Below are 18489 nucleotides of genomic sequence, written 5' to 3'. Positions count from 1 at the left end.
GTGATAAGGTTGGCCTCACCGTCAATCCCACCAAGGCTGCTGTGGTTGCCTTTACCAGGAGGCGACAGATGGAGGGCGTTGGTCCCTTTCTATTTAAAGGCTCACCCGTTGAGCTGAAGCCTGAGGTCAAGTACCTGGGCGTGATCCTAGATAGGGTTCTAAACTGGGGACCTCATCTAGAAAAGGTCATTGCCAGGGGTAAGTTGTCTCTAATGCAATGCAGACGTGTGATAGGTGGGCCTTGGGGACTGAAGCCGAGGCTCTTGTACTGGCTTTATGTTTCCGTGGTCAGACCTGCACTAATGTACGGAACTGTCGTATGGTGGCCAAAAACGGAAGCCAAGACGGTGGTAGCACGTCTGGCGGGTATCCAAAGGATGGCCTGCCTCGCTATCACTGGGGCTTTTCCTAGTGCGCCAGGCGCATCTCTGGACTGTTGTCTTAATCTCGCCCCCCTGGACATTGTCATTCGAGCTATGGCCAGGAGGAGTGCCTACTGTCTTCAGCAGATGGGACTCTGGTCGGGCTGCAGCGGTGGGCACTGCAGAATTAGCACTCTGATACAGGAGGATGTTTTGCACATGATCTCTGATCAGATGCCACAAAAGTTTTCCTTTGACAAACCCTTTAGGATTATTTTACCCTCAAGGGATGATTGGTCAGAGGGGAAGAAACCTCTTCCACCAGCGGAGCTCGAATGGTACGCAGACGGCTCCAAAACAAAAAGCGGCACAGGCGCTGGAATTCTGGGAGTGAGACCATGTAGGGAGCTGGTGGTTCCTATGGGTCCGTATCCGACAGTCTTTCAAGCGGAGGTCGCAGCCATTATGGAATGTGCTCGTGAGAATCTTCGTCTGCGATATAGGGGCAAGACGATTAACATTTTCACGGACAGTCAGGCAGCGCTGATGGCGCTGGATTCTTGCGCAATCAAATCCAAACTGGTTTGGGATTGCTATCAGACCGTTTCCTCCCTTGCCAGAATCAACAATGTAACCGTTTGTTGGGTTCCTGGTCATGAGGGGATTCTTGGGAACGAAAGAGCTGATGCCCTGGCCAACCAGGGCTCAGCAACAATTATGACGGGCCCTCAACCGTTCTGTGGTGTTCCAAGGTGTGAATCCTCTAGGGTTGTCTCGAAATGGATTCGCGCGGAGCATGGGAGAAGGTGGAGGTTGCATCCGGGTTTGAGAGTGAGTAGAATGGTATTACAGTCACCTTCCTCCAAGGTGGCTTCGGACCTTCTCTCATTAAACAGATCAATGTCTTCTAAGGTCATTGGTCTCATTACGGGGCATGGTCACCTGAAGAAGCATCTACACAGAGTTGGCATCCTTCAGGAGGATCCGCTCTGTGAAAGGTGTAATGAGCAGGAGGAGACTGCTGAGCACCTGCTCTTTGATTGCCCTGCAATAGCAAGAGAGCGGTATGCCATCTTTGGTAGCTTGGACAGGGGTGGTGAATTTTCCCAGGAGGACTTGATTGGTTGTTTTCGGCGGTTTGTTGACTGCTGAAGTTGTAGACTGGTAGGCCTCATGGTGTTTCCGGGGTGCGTAAAAAGCCCTTGAGGCTTAAGTGCATGGCAGTAGGCCGCCCCAAGGGGAAAAAAAGAAAAAAAAGAAAAAAAATCGGTATACAAGTTCGAGACTTTTTGAATAACACATGTAATGAATGGATTGATTACCGTGCTACAATCGACTGGCCTGCGCACTCGCCAGACCTGACTCCATGTGATTTTTCACTGTGGGGTATTATTAAGCAGACTGTGTATGCTTCAAAACCGCAAGATATTGACGAACTCAGAAACCTAATTAGAAATACATTTGAACTTCTTAATAACAATAAACCTTTACTGCTAAAAATTTGTGATTCGGTTCTCAGCCATTGTATGAAGTGTTTACAAAATCAAGGTGAACATTTCCTACAACTGCTATAACATTTTATGGTAATGTGTAAGTAATTTCATATGATGAATTTGTTTTCTTGCCTAAAAGTGCTTTATTCAATTAACCTGTAAGGCCTTTAAATTTCTCTTCTAGGGAAACTGAGATACGCGCCATCCTGTACAATACAGAGAACCAGAAATCTCATTTTGGTTGTCTCTTTAGAAATCTTTTTACATAATTTAAAACATTAAATGGTCTGTTAGTTGATGGTATGTTCTCCTTTCTAAAGTATTGATCTCCCCTGGCTGTCAAAATTGCTTGTTGTGACTAATCTTGATAGGGAATTTTGTAGAGAGTTCTTGCATGCCAGCACAGTAGGCGTCATATGTCTGAAACAATTTTTCATACATGAAATGGGAAGGTAGATGAACATGTTTAAATATTTTGCTTGTTTTTTTTTATAAAATAAACTTCTTTCTTTGATATATCAAAACAGATGCTCTTTTCGAACCACTCTATATAACTATTTATGGAAAAGGCATACATCATATACTTAAATTTGTATTGCAGTATACAAGTGATAATTCTCTTGATGTGACCATGACTGCATAGGTACACTAAATCTAAATAAACAATTTGAACTTTTTCTCATATTTCAGTCAATTCCTCAACTTTTTAATCTAAACAAGTTTTGATTTTTACCATGGAAATCTTTACAAAAGCAAAAATTAACATATTTTTGAAACTTTCCTTAATTTTATTTTTCTAATCTTTTCTATTTTCCTAACTTCTGAGACCTTTAAAGGTGTTCCCTGGCCTTTTTTCAAAGTCGTTGACGTTCCCAAACTTTCCAGGTATGTGTGAATCTTGAACAAGATGTGGGTTTTTAGTAGATTGAGGTCTACTCTCTATATTCAAATAAAACATTGAAGATAAGTTGAGATGTTTCGTTCTCTTAATTTTATAATAAGAAAACAAGATAGAGACAGTTTTAAATCGAGATTTGGCCAATTCCTTTTTTCTACTGGCAGAAAATTCAAGATGAGGTCAGGCTGTTTCATTCTTTCAATTTTATAATGAATAATAAGTTTTATAAACATGATTTGGCTATTCCTTCATTCCATCTACTGATAAAAAAATAGTGAATGCAAAATACATGGTTTGATGTGTCTTTGATCATTTATTGTAAAAAATACTCAACTTATTTGATAAAACAACGTAAATTAATTGGTTGACTGGAAATGATTGCCATCTGAATAAAGCAGCACATCAGCTAGCTGACAATGCTGACAAAGCATGGCTGGGTCAGTGATCCAATACAGATTGCCTAGCCACTGCGTTTTATACCGCACAATTATTTAGTAACTGAGTATTATACTAAATAACATAAATTATAAGTAGTTAATAAGAAATAATACACCTATACAACAGAATATCAAAGGAACCAGTAGAATGCTGGCTTACTGCCTGTAAATTCCCTCTGTAAATTAGCCATTTGACCTTTTGACCTCGAAATCAATAGTTCTTCCTTGGTCAAAAGGAACATACGTACCAAGTTTCAAGGATCTTTTTCAAGAGTTATTGCACAGTTACAGCCCAGGTTAAGTGCCAAAGAGGGTTTCTTAGTCATAATTTCTCCTGGTAGAAATAAGACTTTCTTTACCTCTTTTTACATAGAGACAACACCATTCTAAGACTTGACCTGTCGGGTTGATAATAGGTAATAATTTTGTTGTCATACCATTTCAAAGGAACGTATAGAAAATTGGGTTTTTTAGTTGTAACTTTTTTTAACTGTCAGCAAACTCTGTGTTACTAAAAGAGTTACTTGATTTTTATATGGTGATTTTAGGTACTTAAACTTTTACTGCATACTTAATATTTGCTGAAATGTAAAATTATTAACAATAAAAGAAAAAGACTTCACAAAATCCTTTAATATTTCGACTAATATTGTCGTTTTCAAAAAGGATATGTATATAAGCAAAGAATTAAAAGTTTCTTATATCCTAGGGACTGGTTGTAAAAATATGAAAGAAATTGAAGTTGACCCAATAATTGCTTAGAGTTACCTTTGCGAGACTTATTTTACAAAAAGGTTATTAACCATCACAAAAGTGCCCAAAATATAATTTTGTGTATTATATTTTAAACATATATTTCCACCTTAAAATCAGCTAAAACTTAACTTATGACATTTCTATTTTTAAAACAAGAAATATTTAACACATTTTAGCCATATTTAATCCTAATATTTACTTGACATTATACTACAATGGACTACGAGATAGGAACCAGATAAAACAAGCCTTTAAGTTATGTGGTTTTCTACGGATTTAACAAGGTCCAATGTATTCTTAGTGCATTCTTTAATCTCTTTTAACATTTAGTTAGTTTAGAGATAAGTGAAAATGATTATTTTAGTAATATTTTATCACTCAATGCCACACTCATGAGCTCTGTTTTGTCACATCATTATCTTTGCTGATTCTGAAATAGTTAATCAGCAGTAGTTAAATATTTATATAAATATATATTTCATTCATCAAAGTATGTAGGTTGATACAACAGTATGATAAAAGTGCTGATTGTGTCACTTAATACTATCTAAAAAAATTTCCTATTTACTCTGGTGCAGAAGACAGTTACAACCAACCTTCCATGGTCTGTATATAGGCTAAACATAATGCCACCCACACACAATACTGTAGAAGACAAGAAAACATCTCACTAGGGTAAAACTGTCAGTCTACAATACTTTTTATCTGCCTATAAGTAATAGGCGGACCTGGCCCCACTATAGTATTTGTATAATGTTTAATCTTAGGGCAGTGAAGATTCGTTCAGATGTTTTAACAAAATGGCCATAAATTCGGAGGGATTTGACTAATCCTTGCTAAAACTTATTATATTATCACTTTTGGCCATGGCCACTTATTATATTGCTTCACAATTAAGTACACATTCTGATTGTGATGAAACTGTCGTAATTTTCATTTTAAGAATTTTGTGTGTAATTTTTTTAATTGTTCCAAGTGATGATTTGTCAGAATTTTTTGGGTTTGATTAAACACTGGGTATCAATTTACAATACCGTGACCATGGAAAGGTATGTTCATTTTTTTCCTGAAAACTACAATTTTTTCCTGAAAACAATAGTGAAGAAAAAATTCGTCGGCAACGAAAATCAAAGGAGTTACGACTTTTTGAAATTCTCTGAAAACTCTGTTTTTGACAGTACCTCTGGCAACACTATCCATATTTGACAGTTTGGTATTACTCCGCGGCTCTCTTAAATTAAAGAAGGGACGCCATTTTGAACTATTTTGTTCCTCCGTGTATATTCTTAAAACCTCCTTATTGGACAGTTTCGTATAGCTCCGCGGCTCTCTCAAATAAAGAAGGGACGCCATTTTGAACTATTTTGTTCCTCCGTGTCTATTCTTAACCTCCTAGTTCAGTAGTGGTAATGGCACACCTTTGTGTTGGATGTTCGTTATCTTACGTGGAAGCAGTTCGTAAAGACGAGTATGGAGTTTTGCAATTTTATGTAAACCACGGGGCTTATAACCGGACTAGGCGTTGTGGTAATAGGAAGTGTGGCAACGAACTCGTTGTAAACGAATTTGGGGACTTCAGAGTTCGATGTGGAAAGTACTACAATGAACATTAAGGTAAGTGATAAGTTACTGAAATGATAGTGACTAGTACGTTAATCCTGTCAACGATTCCTGCCCGCTGCGCAGTGCTGCGCACTGCTTGCTCTTTTAGAAAAAAAATTAACTCTAGCTTGCAAAAGTCGAATCCCAGATCACGTGATGCCCCTGCTCCTTAACGCAATAATGCCCGAAAGGCATCAATATAATACAATAATATTCTTTCCCCCCAGTTTATATGCACCTGTGATAATAATACTAGGCTATAAATGCCCAACCATGAAAAAAGTCCATTTTCCATGGTCACGGTATTGTAAATAAATACCAAACACTGTAATGTTTTAATGTTTGATCCACATAAAAACTGTACCTACTTGACATATTCTGATACACCTAAAAATCATTCAGCATTACGGTTTTGTCAGCTTTCAATGCAAGACACGAAATTAGAGAGAACATTGTTCTATTTTCATTTTTAACATTTCAATCAATTTACATTGTTAAGACCTAAGTCTTAAAATAAGCATCGACTTAATAAATATGACAATTATAGTGAAACAGGCATAATGTCTTACCTGTGCACTACGAATTACGATGTATGCAGCTATTCAGGTCTACCTGACCTTGAAACCAGACACTGAAACTGACTGTGGTGTGGTAACAACGTTCCTCTTCCTCACATTCCAACTCAAATGACACACGCTAACAAGTCACGTCATAATGATGACTCATAAATTGTTCGCTGAGTCACGAACATCGATATAATGATACCATGCTTACGTTTACTCAAATATAATCGAAGTGGGGTGTGCGGTATAGTGTGCACGAGTATTATTTATTAGTATAGTGGTAATTAACTATCACGTGTAGACTAATCAGTTTACAACCGTATCACAAAACGCCAAACTATACTATACCATCCATTTAAACCCAAGACCTAGAGGACACATTATGAGTTAAATAATTTTGTTCCTTGTCTAATTAAAAACATCCAACTAATGTGCATATTTAATGGTTGGACTTATCTAACTCCAGAGTTTGCATCATTAACCAAGAAATAGAAAAACGTTCTCTACACTTCTTCAATTCAGCATTTCTATAATATCTTAACACACATATTAAACAGATGATTTGTGAAGTTGAAATGAGTATTTACACATTTCCATGAAAAATAGATGGTGCAGTAATTGAGTTTAATACATGAAACGGGTTATTGCGCTAAATAATAGTGCAAGACTTTTACACGTACGGTATAGACGTCACAATTATTATTTTATATGTATTAGGTCTTCTGCTTAGAACTAACTAACTAGATGAGCAAGTTCCTGTCCTCCTGTTTAGTATTTCCGCGCAAATTTCCTATACAACAATCCTTCCAAAAATTCCTAATACTTCCTTAACTGTAACTAACAAGCAACGTAATGTAACTTTATTGAGATTTATATAAATATATAAAGCCAAGACAAGACAGAGAACAGTGACGTAAAATGGTTAAAAATCAAAGCCTATATTTATAAAAGATAGGGGGCCTGGAAAGTACTTTCTTTAACCGTTGGATGGAATGGAATCATTTTTGAGGTTTGAAATATTAATTTATGTAATGACTGTGAACTGTGAAATGTACTATGCTATTCTGTCAGCTGAAAAAAATTTACTTGCACTCAAGTCAGTCCTAATAATTACACTATTAGGCAGGCTTTCTACTCTATCAAAACATTGCATTTTAAATAAGTAGTAGCCCCTCAAATCATTTTATTTATAATTATAAATAATATTTTTCTATTTTTAAAAGCTCAAGCTCTAGCAGTCCTTATACAAATAAAGTTGATTGTCTGAATCCAATTCTTAATTTGTAGAATACAAACTAAGTCAAAAACAAAAACTGAATTGAGCTTTGCGTCTGAAAATGAGTATCAAGAACACTTTATTTTGTCGTAATAAATGCAATAAGTAATGTTGCGAGATGCGCGGCACAACGGTTTCAAATTGGATTTATTGTTATGATTATTCACTAATATAATTTACAAAATAAAGTTCTTATAAAAAATAACAACTCTGTTGTTTACTATGAATAACTAGCATCACACAAATTATTCTGTCCCGTGTGCAGTATGTAGAGACTGATATCATATTAGGTCATCGGAGGAGTTTTACGGTTGGTACAGCCACTATTCACAATTAAGATGCCTACATTACTTCATCTAATGTGACATAGGTTCTAGATCTATCTAGAAGCTTTTTGAAAAGTACTCTAATAAACAGCACACAATGAGTGGTTAGGCCGCTTGTGTTATGATTCATGATAATGGCTAGATCAATAATACAATTAGTTGTGTGGCGCTTCGGCTCTCACGCACCTCTTTCGCTTTGACCACTAAAATACAATATTAATAAACTATACGGTACAATAGTAAAATAAAACTACGACAATTAGATACTACTAATACACACCTCCGTCCTTACAAAAGAATTAGGTGTAATTCTCTATGACATGTCTTAATTAGTTTTTCGATCTATTCTTTTTTATAGATAGTTTCATTCCGTCTTCTAAAGGAACTTCATATAATTCTACTTCTAATTTTGTATTTTCTCCAGTGTTTTGTGAAAGCTACTAGTAGGTATAGTTTTATTGTTAACTTTACAAATTCTGCAAGGTTAAAATAATAAACAATTCGAATAAAAGTTACTAACACAAATAAGAGGGAAACAGAATTATTTACATAGGCATTTGGTTAGTAGCCTACTTGTTGATAACGGAGTCTAGTTCACCGAGTCTGATGCTAAGAGTGTTAATTAAGGTCAGATAGAGATGAGAATAGAAATATCACACCAGCTTTTGCATTTTTCAATGTTTTGGCTACAATATCATATGGGTTAATGCTAAAGTTAAAATTCTGTTCTGATTTTAGGGGTTCTAATTATACTTACATAATATACAATCTGACAATATACACGGAACGATAAACCAATCATGTTACATTTGGTTAATAGTATCACTCAACAGGCCTGTTTCCTGAACATATTCGGTTACGTCGTGCCCCGGCAATTCCTAGGATCCAGAGCAGGTGAACGTCATGATTTATTCTCAAGATAGAACAAAAATCCATCGGTCTGTATTAGGAATATCAGTCCAGATTGAAGTTACAACTTAGTATACGAGTGTCACAAACGTCTTTAGGTGGTTCAATATTTCTGAGGTAGGCGGTCTCATAAGTATCTTGACAATCACCGAAGTAATTCACAACGTTGGGTCTAAATATGTCTTCACGGTCAGATTCCGTTATATGCCCCCAACGCTTAAACTTTTTTCAATGAACTTAGAACGTTATAAAACGATGTAGTTGAGTAACAGAACTAACATTATGCCCCCAACGCTAATTTTTCATTTACGGATGATTATAATGAATTACAATTGGTTACTAGCTAAGAAAAAAGGGTACTTACGTATTATATCGACCACACCCCTACATTTATCCAAACACAAAAATTCAACAAAAACAAACATTACCAAACAAAAACTAAACACACAAAACTTGTTTTTATTCTTGATCACACTCCGCCACCCAAAATGCGAGTGCCTCCGGCCAAAAGCGGGGTAGCACCGAAGGAAACGAAAGAAAAACATCCCTCGAGATAGTACCTATCAGTAAAATATCAAATTCTAGAGGGGCTGATCAGAAATATAAATTGAATTGTAATGGAAAGGCAATTATGTACCGTGCAAAAAAACTTAAATAATCATGTGATGCCGCGCGGCCTGCCGTAAACGGGATTCTCGAGAAAGATACAGCGACAACAATACCGATCGCAATACCTGGAAATGCTTGTTGATTGATGGAATGTTAGTTCTGTTACTCAACTACATCGTTTTATAACGTTCTAAGTTCATTGAAAAAAGTTTAAGCGTTGGGGGCATATAACGGAATCTGACCGTCTTCACTGAATCTCCTGTACAGTTGTTGACATCGCACTGCGTCATAGGAAGGTATCTCTGCTCGTCTGCTGAAACAGCTATGTATGTGTGGTTGAACGTTCTCCGTACTCCTAGAGTCAAGTACGAGTTCAGCTCCTGGCGTTCCAGTCAGTACATTTAATATTTTATACAGAGTATACATTCGTCCTCTGTTTTTTAAAGGGACATTTAAGGAGAATTGCAACACTTGATTGTTGACTAACCATGCACTTACTCTAATTAAACTATAATATTCATGGATGATGTGTTCAGTGACAAGTGGCAAGGTAGATTAATTATTAAATGGTGCTAATTATTGATGCTTACATATGAATCAGTTACTACATTATGTACATACTTGTAAATTAAGTCAATTATCTGCAAAGCTTCTATAACTTTAAAATGTAATCTCATTTGTTCGTTTGTTCTAACTGCTTTCTTATTAATTAGTTCTTGTAGCTACTCCAAATAATTTTCAGTCTTTATGATCGTATCCTGATTAGTTCTAAAAATCCTGAAAGTGTATGTTATATCGAACATTGTATGCTTACAATGGTGAGTTGATCTCTTTATAGTTTGTAAACTCTATGCTGATTTAAATCCAATGTAACTTACTTATCTTTCTTTTAACGTATTCTATATTACAGTTTCCCATTGTTCCAAGTAGTCTTAAGTCCCACACCTATGGTATTGAAAATCCTCTTCTCTTTTTGTTTGAGGGTTTAGGTTTTGTGCCTATGATTTCATACAATGACTTTTAGTTTTGCATTCTTTATAACATCCTGTGCCTGTTTGTGATTCAGTCCATGTAGTCCCCAAAGGTATATTTTTAATTTTCAGAGTTTCATCATATATATTTTACTTTCAATATGGTATTCCATTTTCTTCTAGATTTCTAGATTTTTGTCTATGGCATGTATATATTTTTTTACTTATATCTCTTTTAACTTGAAAGCAGTGTAAAAGGACTAAATCGTATATTTGAAAATAATTTTCTATGGCTTTCTTAACTAACGTTTCATCTTTTACTATTTTCTTTTAAAATTTCAATTGACTGATTCGCGTTTTGGCATGCAATGTTCATTCTTCTCTTAAGCTACGTTTTTACCAAAGATGACAAAAGATTGTCGTAGAGAGTTAAAAATTGCTCGTATCAAATTTAGAGCAACAAGCGGAAAACTTGTTGCCAAAGAATTGGCGCTAAAGGTTTAGGCAGTGGTGTCAAGGATGTCGGACGAAGAAGACGCAATTATTGTCGCGGCTGCTTGTGTCATCATGCCAGCCACTGTACAAGAGGTCCCCGAAGATGTTGGGTGAGATCCCCGTTGAAAGCTAGGGATAGGTACAGTGGCAGTGACATGATAGCTGATCTCCGAGAAGATGACGTCGATCTGTGTATTGGTGAGCTGAGGTGCGGCAGGAGAGTGAGAATTACCAGTAGTGAGTGACTGAGTATTTGATTTTGATGATTAGACATTTTAAAATCAAGAAACGTGACACAAACTGCAGGAAAGCACCTGTCCAAGGACAACTAGCAGTTACATTATGTTTTATGGTTACTGGTGATTCGTACACGAGTCTCGGTTATTTTTTTAATATCAAAATCAACCATTTCACTGTTTGTGATTGAAGCTTGTAATGCCTTGATAGAAGTGCTGATGGATAATATCAAGGTAATTAGTCAGTAAACATCGCTTATAAAATATTCAACAGTTGTTAAAGCCGAGTACAAACTGAACGTTATAATTTTATATACGAGTATAAGAAATTGTCATTTAGCCCTATATTATTATGTTTATGATATTTTGATGGTAGTGCCAACTCTCATCCTAGGCGCGTGGCAAGGAGGGGGCAGTTCTCAACTAGTTTCTTCCAAGTTGCTTGCGCAAGGCGCGCAGCAAAAGATCTTCCACTTTTAGTTGCCAACTTTCTTTGACCTTACCGAAACTCAGCCTGAAACCAAAATTTAGTGGGAGATGTCTGTCCACACGTGGAAGACAGAAAAATTGCTGTATTTTGTAGAAAAAGTAACAAATTGTCGCAACTTTTAGAAAACTTATTGGAAGACTTTGTGTAAACGCAGCTTTAATCTTATTCACAAAATCGTTTTCTGTTAAGTCTTGTATTTCTTCCCTGATCTAGTCTATACGTAATCTCATTTATCTACCAAGCTGGAGGTTGTATGGGGAATATATGGTCGTTCCATGTGATGTGCTTCTATAGACTATAATGAAATACAGTAGACCATGTCTCTCTGGCCCTTTTCCACAAAACAGTTTAGCCGCGCCATTAGCGATTGGTGGTCTCTTTCCAATATTCGCTATGAGTGTAATGAGCGTTGTCTGAATTTAATCAGTTTTTAGTAGTTTGGTGGTAAAACTTAAACCTAAGTCTGTTTAAAGTTTTTCTGGTGTTTAGTGTCTAGACAAAGAAATTTTTAAATTACTATGTACACATTGGAATGGCACGTAATTCTGGATACATATTTATTAAGATGTGCGCATTGAATAAAACAATAAAAAGTACTAATAATGCAGTTTTTGACTTAATTTTGGAGAGATAAAAATACAGCATTGTTCTAACAAAAATAAATTTTCCAAAAAGGCGAGTTGACCAAAGTGTATGTAATGAATGAATGAATAAACGAATTAGTTTATTTCCATCAGATTTACAACATATACAAGAACAGAAAAAATACACGTAATAATTATTATTATTAATCAAAAGGAACAAATAAAATTAACTATATAAACAGGTTTCTTACAATAAATTGTTATCTTATCTGCCGGAGGAAAGGTTGGTCTAAAGAAATGGGCCTACATAGGCAATGTAGCCTGTGCGTAGACTCGAGTTGCTCAAGCAAAAACAATAATTGCATCAATGAATTTGAACTATTATTGTTTGATTTAATTGATGAATCCCAATTATATGCAGCCAATGCCAATGTATTTCTTGAGTCAGTGTGACGGAGTGTGTCCGCAGGACATACTAATATTCTTAAAGTTCATTATTTTTGGCATGAAATCACTTAAGATTTGACATATCTCAATGTACCTCCAAAAATGATTTAAACACTCTATACTCGGTTCCACGTTCACCGTGCAGTACGGAGCGGCCATAGCGATGTTATCAAAACGTCATTTCTCGTGGTACTAGCCGTCCTAAAGACATCGCCCGAGCCTCTTTCCGTGAACAGTGTATTAAGTACGTTACTTTAGTCATATTAAATTTTTGTCTTTTTCAAACTTATTTTTTGAGTTATTCAATAAATTTCAAGAAGCAAGTTTCTTGTTCCAGGTATAGGCTACGTATACGTTGCAATCCGCGTTAAATTGCAGTTAAATGAAATTACTATGATAAATTTAAAGTGTTACCATATCTATTACTAAAAAATATAAATCTTAAACTACAAATTTATTGATTTGTGTAAACTGATAATAGCAGTTTATAGGTTTCCTATACATTATGTACATGTTAAATTAATTTTGAAATTATGTAAATGGAATATTAAAGTATTAAAAAAATATTAAAATACATTTGGAATATTAAAGTAGTTATTGAAACAAAAATGATTAAACACACAAGTACTTACTGTTTATTAAAAAAAAAATTATTTTAAGTTTATATTAGATGTTACTATGTTGATTACCTTGCTTGATTTATTGTAAGACAGTGACTCAACGGGTATAGTAAAATATACTCACCTTCGCACGGGTCGCAAGTAACATGAATATGTCCTGTTAAACCTGTACCACACGGTGAACACGGAACTGAGTATAGTAAGAATTTTGTCTATGGTTACTGTACTCTGTATTGTCAACTGTAAAGTTACGAGGTGTTCTGACTCCAAAGAGCAAAAATTTAACATTTTAAAAATATTTATAATATATTTTTAATAATTATATGATGTATGCCTTAAAAGATTTTTTATTTCAGATCCTCAGGGGCAGCTTGAGATAAATACAAGACTTTATTTTGCATGTCCCACCTCCATATTCAGCCACAGCCTTCCATTTTTACCACTCTTCTACCATTGTTATTTATTGTGTTATTCTCATGTGATTCATGTTTGATAAGATGAACATTTTTTATACACATACCACCAAATTATATATGTAAATATTAAATACGGTTTGTATCTGCAATTTTTTAAACAGAGGCTTCCAATGTTCCATTGAGGGTTGACATTATTCTAACTACTTTCTTTTACAAAATCAGGATTTCTCTTACCAAATTATATATATAAATATTAAATACGGTTTGTATCTGCAATTTTTTAAACAGAGGCTTCCAATGTTCCATTGAGGGTTGACATTATTCTAACTACTTTCTTTTGCAAAATCAGGATTTCTCTTACCAAATTATATATATATATATATATATATATATATATATATATATATATATAAATATTAAATACGGTTTGTATCTGCAATTTTTTAAACAGAGGCTTCCAATGTTCCATTGAGGGTTGACATTATTCTAACTACTTTCTTTTGCAAAATCAGGATTTCTCTTACCAAATTATATATGTAAATATTAAATACAGTTTGTATCTGCAATTTTTTAAACAAAGGCTTCCAATGTTCCATTGAGGGTTGACATTATTCTAACTACTTTCTTTTACAAAATCAGGATTTCTCTTATCTTACAGCAATCATCATAAAAAAACTATACAATAAGCTGGGATTATCATGTTCACTGTTTGTGTACAAAATTATCTCGTGTTGTCTTTTTGTTACATAAATTAAGAGAATGTGTCAGTAACAAAATGTTACTTAACTCGTGTTGTGCATTTTTAAAATTCTCATTTGAGTTGAATGGAATAACTCTTTGGGGAAATAGCACGAGCTCAGAAAGTGTTTTTATCTGGCAAAAAAGGGCATTACTAATTATAAAAAATGTTTTAGATTGTGAATCATGCTTACAAATTTTTAAAGACCTAAATATTATGACCCTTCCCAGTTCATATTGTTGCCCCATTCAAGTGAAAGAAAACGTAGACTGCTGTAAAGTTACACAAGAAATTCATTTACGTAGAACTATAAAAAAATATTTGCTTGACTTACCCTGTATTCGGTTGGAGAAAACAAAAAAGTTTCTTGTAATAATAATAATATTTTATTGCCATACAACATTTTTACATTCATCGACAAAGTCAAAGTACAGCCAGTAGCCAAGTCAAACTTAGTTTACTAATCAAAATGTTAGTGTATATAAACTAATTTACCATAAACTATTATCATAAACTATTACAAAATAAAAAATTACATAAAGTATTTTTGGTTAAAAACCAATACAAGGTACAGCAAAAAATTCTTCAATTGAATAAAAAGGATTGGCTAGAAGCCAACTATAGAGCCTATTACAAAAAACATTTCTTGAATATTTATTTACTAACTGAGACAACTTATTATAAATTTTCAATGATAAAACCTGGTGACTATTAACTGATTTATCTAGCCTACAGAAATTAATTGTAGTAAGCCTACTTGCCTTACTCCTCGTATTATAATTGTGACTGGCATACTTTATAGTACTAGGGTTGCGAAAGGTATACAAAACCAAGTCATACACAAACAAATTAATAATAGTTTGAATTTTTGACTTAATAAATAATGGTCTACAATGTTCTAAAAAGTTGGCACCACAAATGATTCTGATAACTTTTTTTTGCAAAATTAATATTTCATTTATCCTGCTGCAGTTTCCGTAAAATATTAAACCGTACCTAAGAATTGACTGAAAGTAAGAAAAATACGCGGATCTAATATAATTTTGTTCAATACGGCTAGTAAGCCTTTTCATTAAGAAGATAACCCTAGACAATTTTGAGCTAATATAATCAATGTGAGGTCCCCAAGATAGATTTTTATCAATTTGTACTCCCAAAAACTTTACTTGATTAGAAAATTGATCAAAATTGGTATTAATATTAATATCAAAAGGTCTTAAAGTAAAAATTATGTTTTGGGTTTTTTCTTCATTCAAAAGAAAACCGTTTGCCTTAAACCAACCCGATGCCCTATCTAAAGCACTTTGTGCCAAGACATTAAGAGTATCGATATTTGAATTGATGTTAACAAATGTTGTATCGTCTGCATACAGGATTGTTTTACAATTTATAAAAGCTGGTAGGTCATTAATAGAAATTAAAAAGAGCAAAGGACCTAAAACCGATCCCTGAGGGACACCATATTTAACTAAAACCTCCTTTGACCAATCGCCATTTACTAAAACCTTCTGCTTACGCTCAAAAAGGTATGATCTAAAAAATTCCATCTGCAAATTAAGAACTCCATAGTATTTCAATTTGAACAATAATTCTGAGTGATTCACACAGTCAAAGGCTTTGCTCAAGTCACAAAGAGTAGCCCGAGCAAAACCCTTACTTTCAAACGCTAGTAGCACTTCATGCACCAGCTTATCTATGGCATCTACTGTGGACTTACCTTTTCTAAAACCAAACTGAGAAAGACTTAAAAGATTGTTTTTTTCAAAATAACTACTTAACTGATCAAAAACTAAAAGTTCAAATACTTTGGATATTAATTATTATTCTGTTTTGGACTGAATAAATTCTGCTACACTACTGTTTACCATAAATAACAAGATTCAAGATCTTTATATCTTACCTCAATAAATACACTAGATTTAGATTTAGTGAAGCCCGATGTGATTAGATTCTGTTTTGGACTTTAAGTCAAAGAGGAACAACTCAAGAGTTTTCAAATAATAACAACCACTGTTAATGCTATAACTTTTTTACTCTTCTATTTTCTGGGTAACGAGATTGTGGTTGCTGTTTAAAAATGTTGAGTGCCTTCCATTTTCCATTTTGAAAATACACACATAATAGAAACCAATGCATATTTCTCTAAACCATTGGTATTATTTTCATTATTTAAAAATTTTAGAGTTTCTTGTTTTATTTCAACTTTTAGCACCTAGTTAATTAAATTGGTTTCTTAAAACTGTTTCTTTTATTCGTTCCTCCGGTAGTCGAGTATAAATACTCGCAAAAATAAAATGAGGTTAAATTTTAATAAGATAAAATATACTTTATGTACTGCAAATAATAAATAAAATATACAGAAAATATTATTTTTTGTTTTCTTTGCTGATTCTCTTTATGTAAGAACTTGGAGACTCCACGTACAACTTTGGCTCAAACTGCAAAGAAAATATTCTGTCTGTTAACAGGGTAAATAACACTTTATACTCATTACAATCTAAAGACAATAATATAAGCAACAGAGCAGATACCAATAATCTGCACGTATGTGCTGCTATTTTGATCATGTGGTTGTAGAGTGTTTCTCAACTTGTAATTGTAATAAACACTTAAAAGACACATTTGTAAGGTTTTCTCTTTACCTATACATAGAAAGATGCAACATTTCAATCCAATATACAAAATGTTATCACAAGGGTTTTTGTAGTTTGGTGTATTACAGTTTAAATAGTTTTTTTTTAACTCTTGAAAGCTATTATTATGGTAATGATTTCAAAACATAAGATCTACAAGTCTAGTAATTCTTTTCAACAGTAAAACAAAAATACAAAATACCAGCTTTACAAATGATCATTGGAAAACGTTAACAGTTAAATCTGGTTGAAGAAGAAAAGATTGAAGAAATATATTTTATAATGTAGTAATTAACTATAAATCTTCAACTCCACTTAAAAAAATAAAAATATAAAATTACTTAACAAAATTCCTTGAACTTTTTAACACTTTCTCAGACAATCTTTTTTTAAGAAACTGATTGATCACAGAGTTCAAACCCAGAGGCTTTTTTAATTAATGTGAATCTTATAAAAGCAAGAGCAATACTGGTGTTTCACTGCCTATCACGTCTTCGTGCAATATTCTGACACCCGAATCATTATTACAATTTATTATTGTAAAAGTTTCTGTTTTTGACTAAATCCTTGTCGGTGCTCAAGAATTCAATGGAGTATTACAGGGTCAGCTAACCATGTACCGACTATTTGGAGGAAAGTGGTGACTTTGTCCATTTATCTAGTTGTTTGATGGTGACAAAATTATGATTTATGTATCTGATGGTCAGTTGTAAGTATGTTAAGTTAAGAAACAAATATTTTTACGTACTTTTAAGCCTTTCAGCATCTTCTAATTTCAACCTCCACCAAAACTGAAGTAGCTAACAATATATTTTTCTAAAATAACCAGAATGTAAGCATAAGAATACAAATTGAATTTCGGCTCCTAGACTATACCTAGTGCAGTTAAATGGAATAGGGTGCAGAAACGAAGATTTCTTTTCAGTATACAAATTACTGACCTCGACAATTTATCCAAGTAATTTAGAATATTCAGATAATGATGCCCCTTTTGAAAACAGTAAGGGGAGCTTAAACAAATGTGGAAAGCAACAGAAGTGTAAATATTTACACTTAAATTTATTAGGCACTTTTCTCCACCGAATAAGAATAAGAATAAAAATAAGGCGTTTATTGTCATAAAGCTTACACAAGCATCAACACAAATCATGTATAAAATCCAACAGTGGATTATGTTCTGTTTATGGTGACATATCTCGAAGGCTTTTTCCTTTTTAATCATCAATCCAGACTTTAATTAGGCATGTTGTAATGTTTTAAGATGGAGCTCATATTGGTTTCTTGTAATCACTAGATAGAACATTCACATCAACCATTATTTTAAACTTTTTATGCTGTGAGGTCTTTTGATAGAAAGGCCTTTTTAGAGTTTCTAAAGATTTTTCAGGCCTTTGTGCCTTGGGGATACTCTGTTTGGCTGGTCAAGCCTCACTTGGAGTATTATTGTGTGGTGTGGTCTCCGCATCAGCAGGACCTGAGGGATACTATCAAGGGAGTGCAGAGAAGGTTTCCGAGACTCGTGGGGTTCGCCTCTGATTTAGGCATCTGGATTTCTACATGAGATATCTTCACTAATAAACCTACCATCCCTTAAATCAAGACGCTTCACCCATGATATTCTGTTCTT

General features: G+C 34.2%; 2 protein-coding genes across 2 annotated transcripts in view; both read right to left on the bottom strand.

Moving 5' to 3' along the window:
- The window catches only part of LOC124354240 (NFX1-type zinc finger-containing protein 1-like), a 53279-nt gene extending 47026 nt beyond the window's left edge, over positions 1-6253 (bottom strand). Inside the window, exon 1 of the mRNA XM_046804550.1 lies at positions 6118-6253. The gene's annotated coding sequence lies outside the window, so the exon portion shown is untranslated. The remainder of the gene's footprint in view (positions 1-6117) is intronic.
- Positions 6254-16534: 10281 nt separating this feature from the next.
- LOC124354239 (kinesin-like protein KIF20B) overlaps positions 16535-18489 on the bottom strand; it is a 77090-nt gene continuing 75135 nt past the window's right edge. Inside the window, exon 29 of the mRNA XM_046804547.1 lies at positions 16535-16667. Coding sequence (XP_046660503.1) covers positions 16596-16667 — 72 coding nt within the window. The 3' untranslated portion in view covers positions 16535-16595. The remainder of the gene's footprint in view (positions 16668-18489) is intronic.

This window comes from Homalodisca vitripennis, chromosome 2, assembly GCF_021130785.1.
Source record: "Homalodisca vitripennis isolate AUS2020 chromosome 2, UT_GWSS_2.1, whole genome shotgun sequence".
Lineage (NCBI taxonomy): Eukaryota > Metazoa > Arthropoda > Insecta > Hemiptera > Cicadellidae > Homalodisca > Homalodisca vitripennis.
Note: the sequence above shows the minus strand (reverse complement) of the source record. Positions and strands in the feature narration are given on the sequence as shown.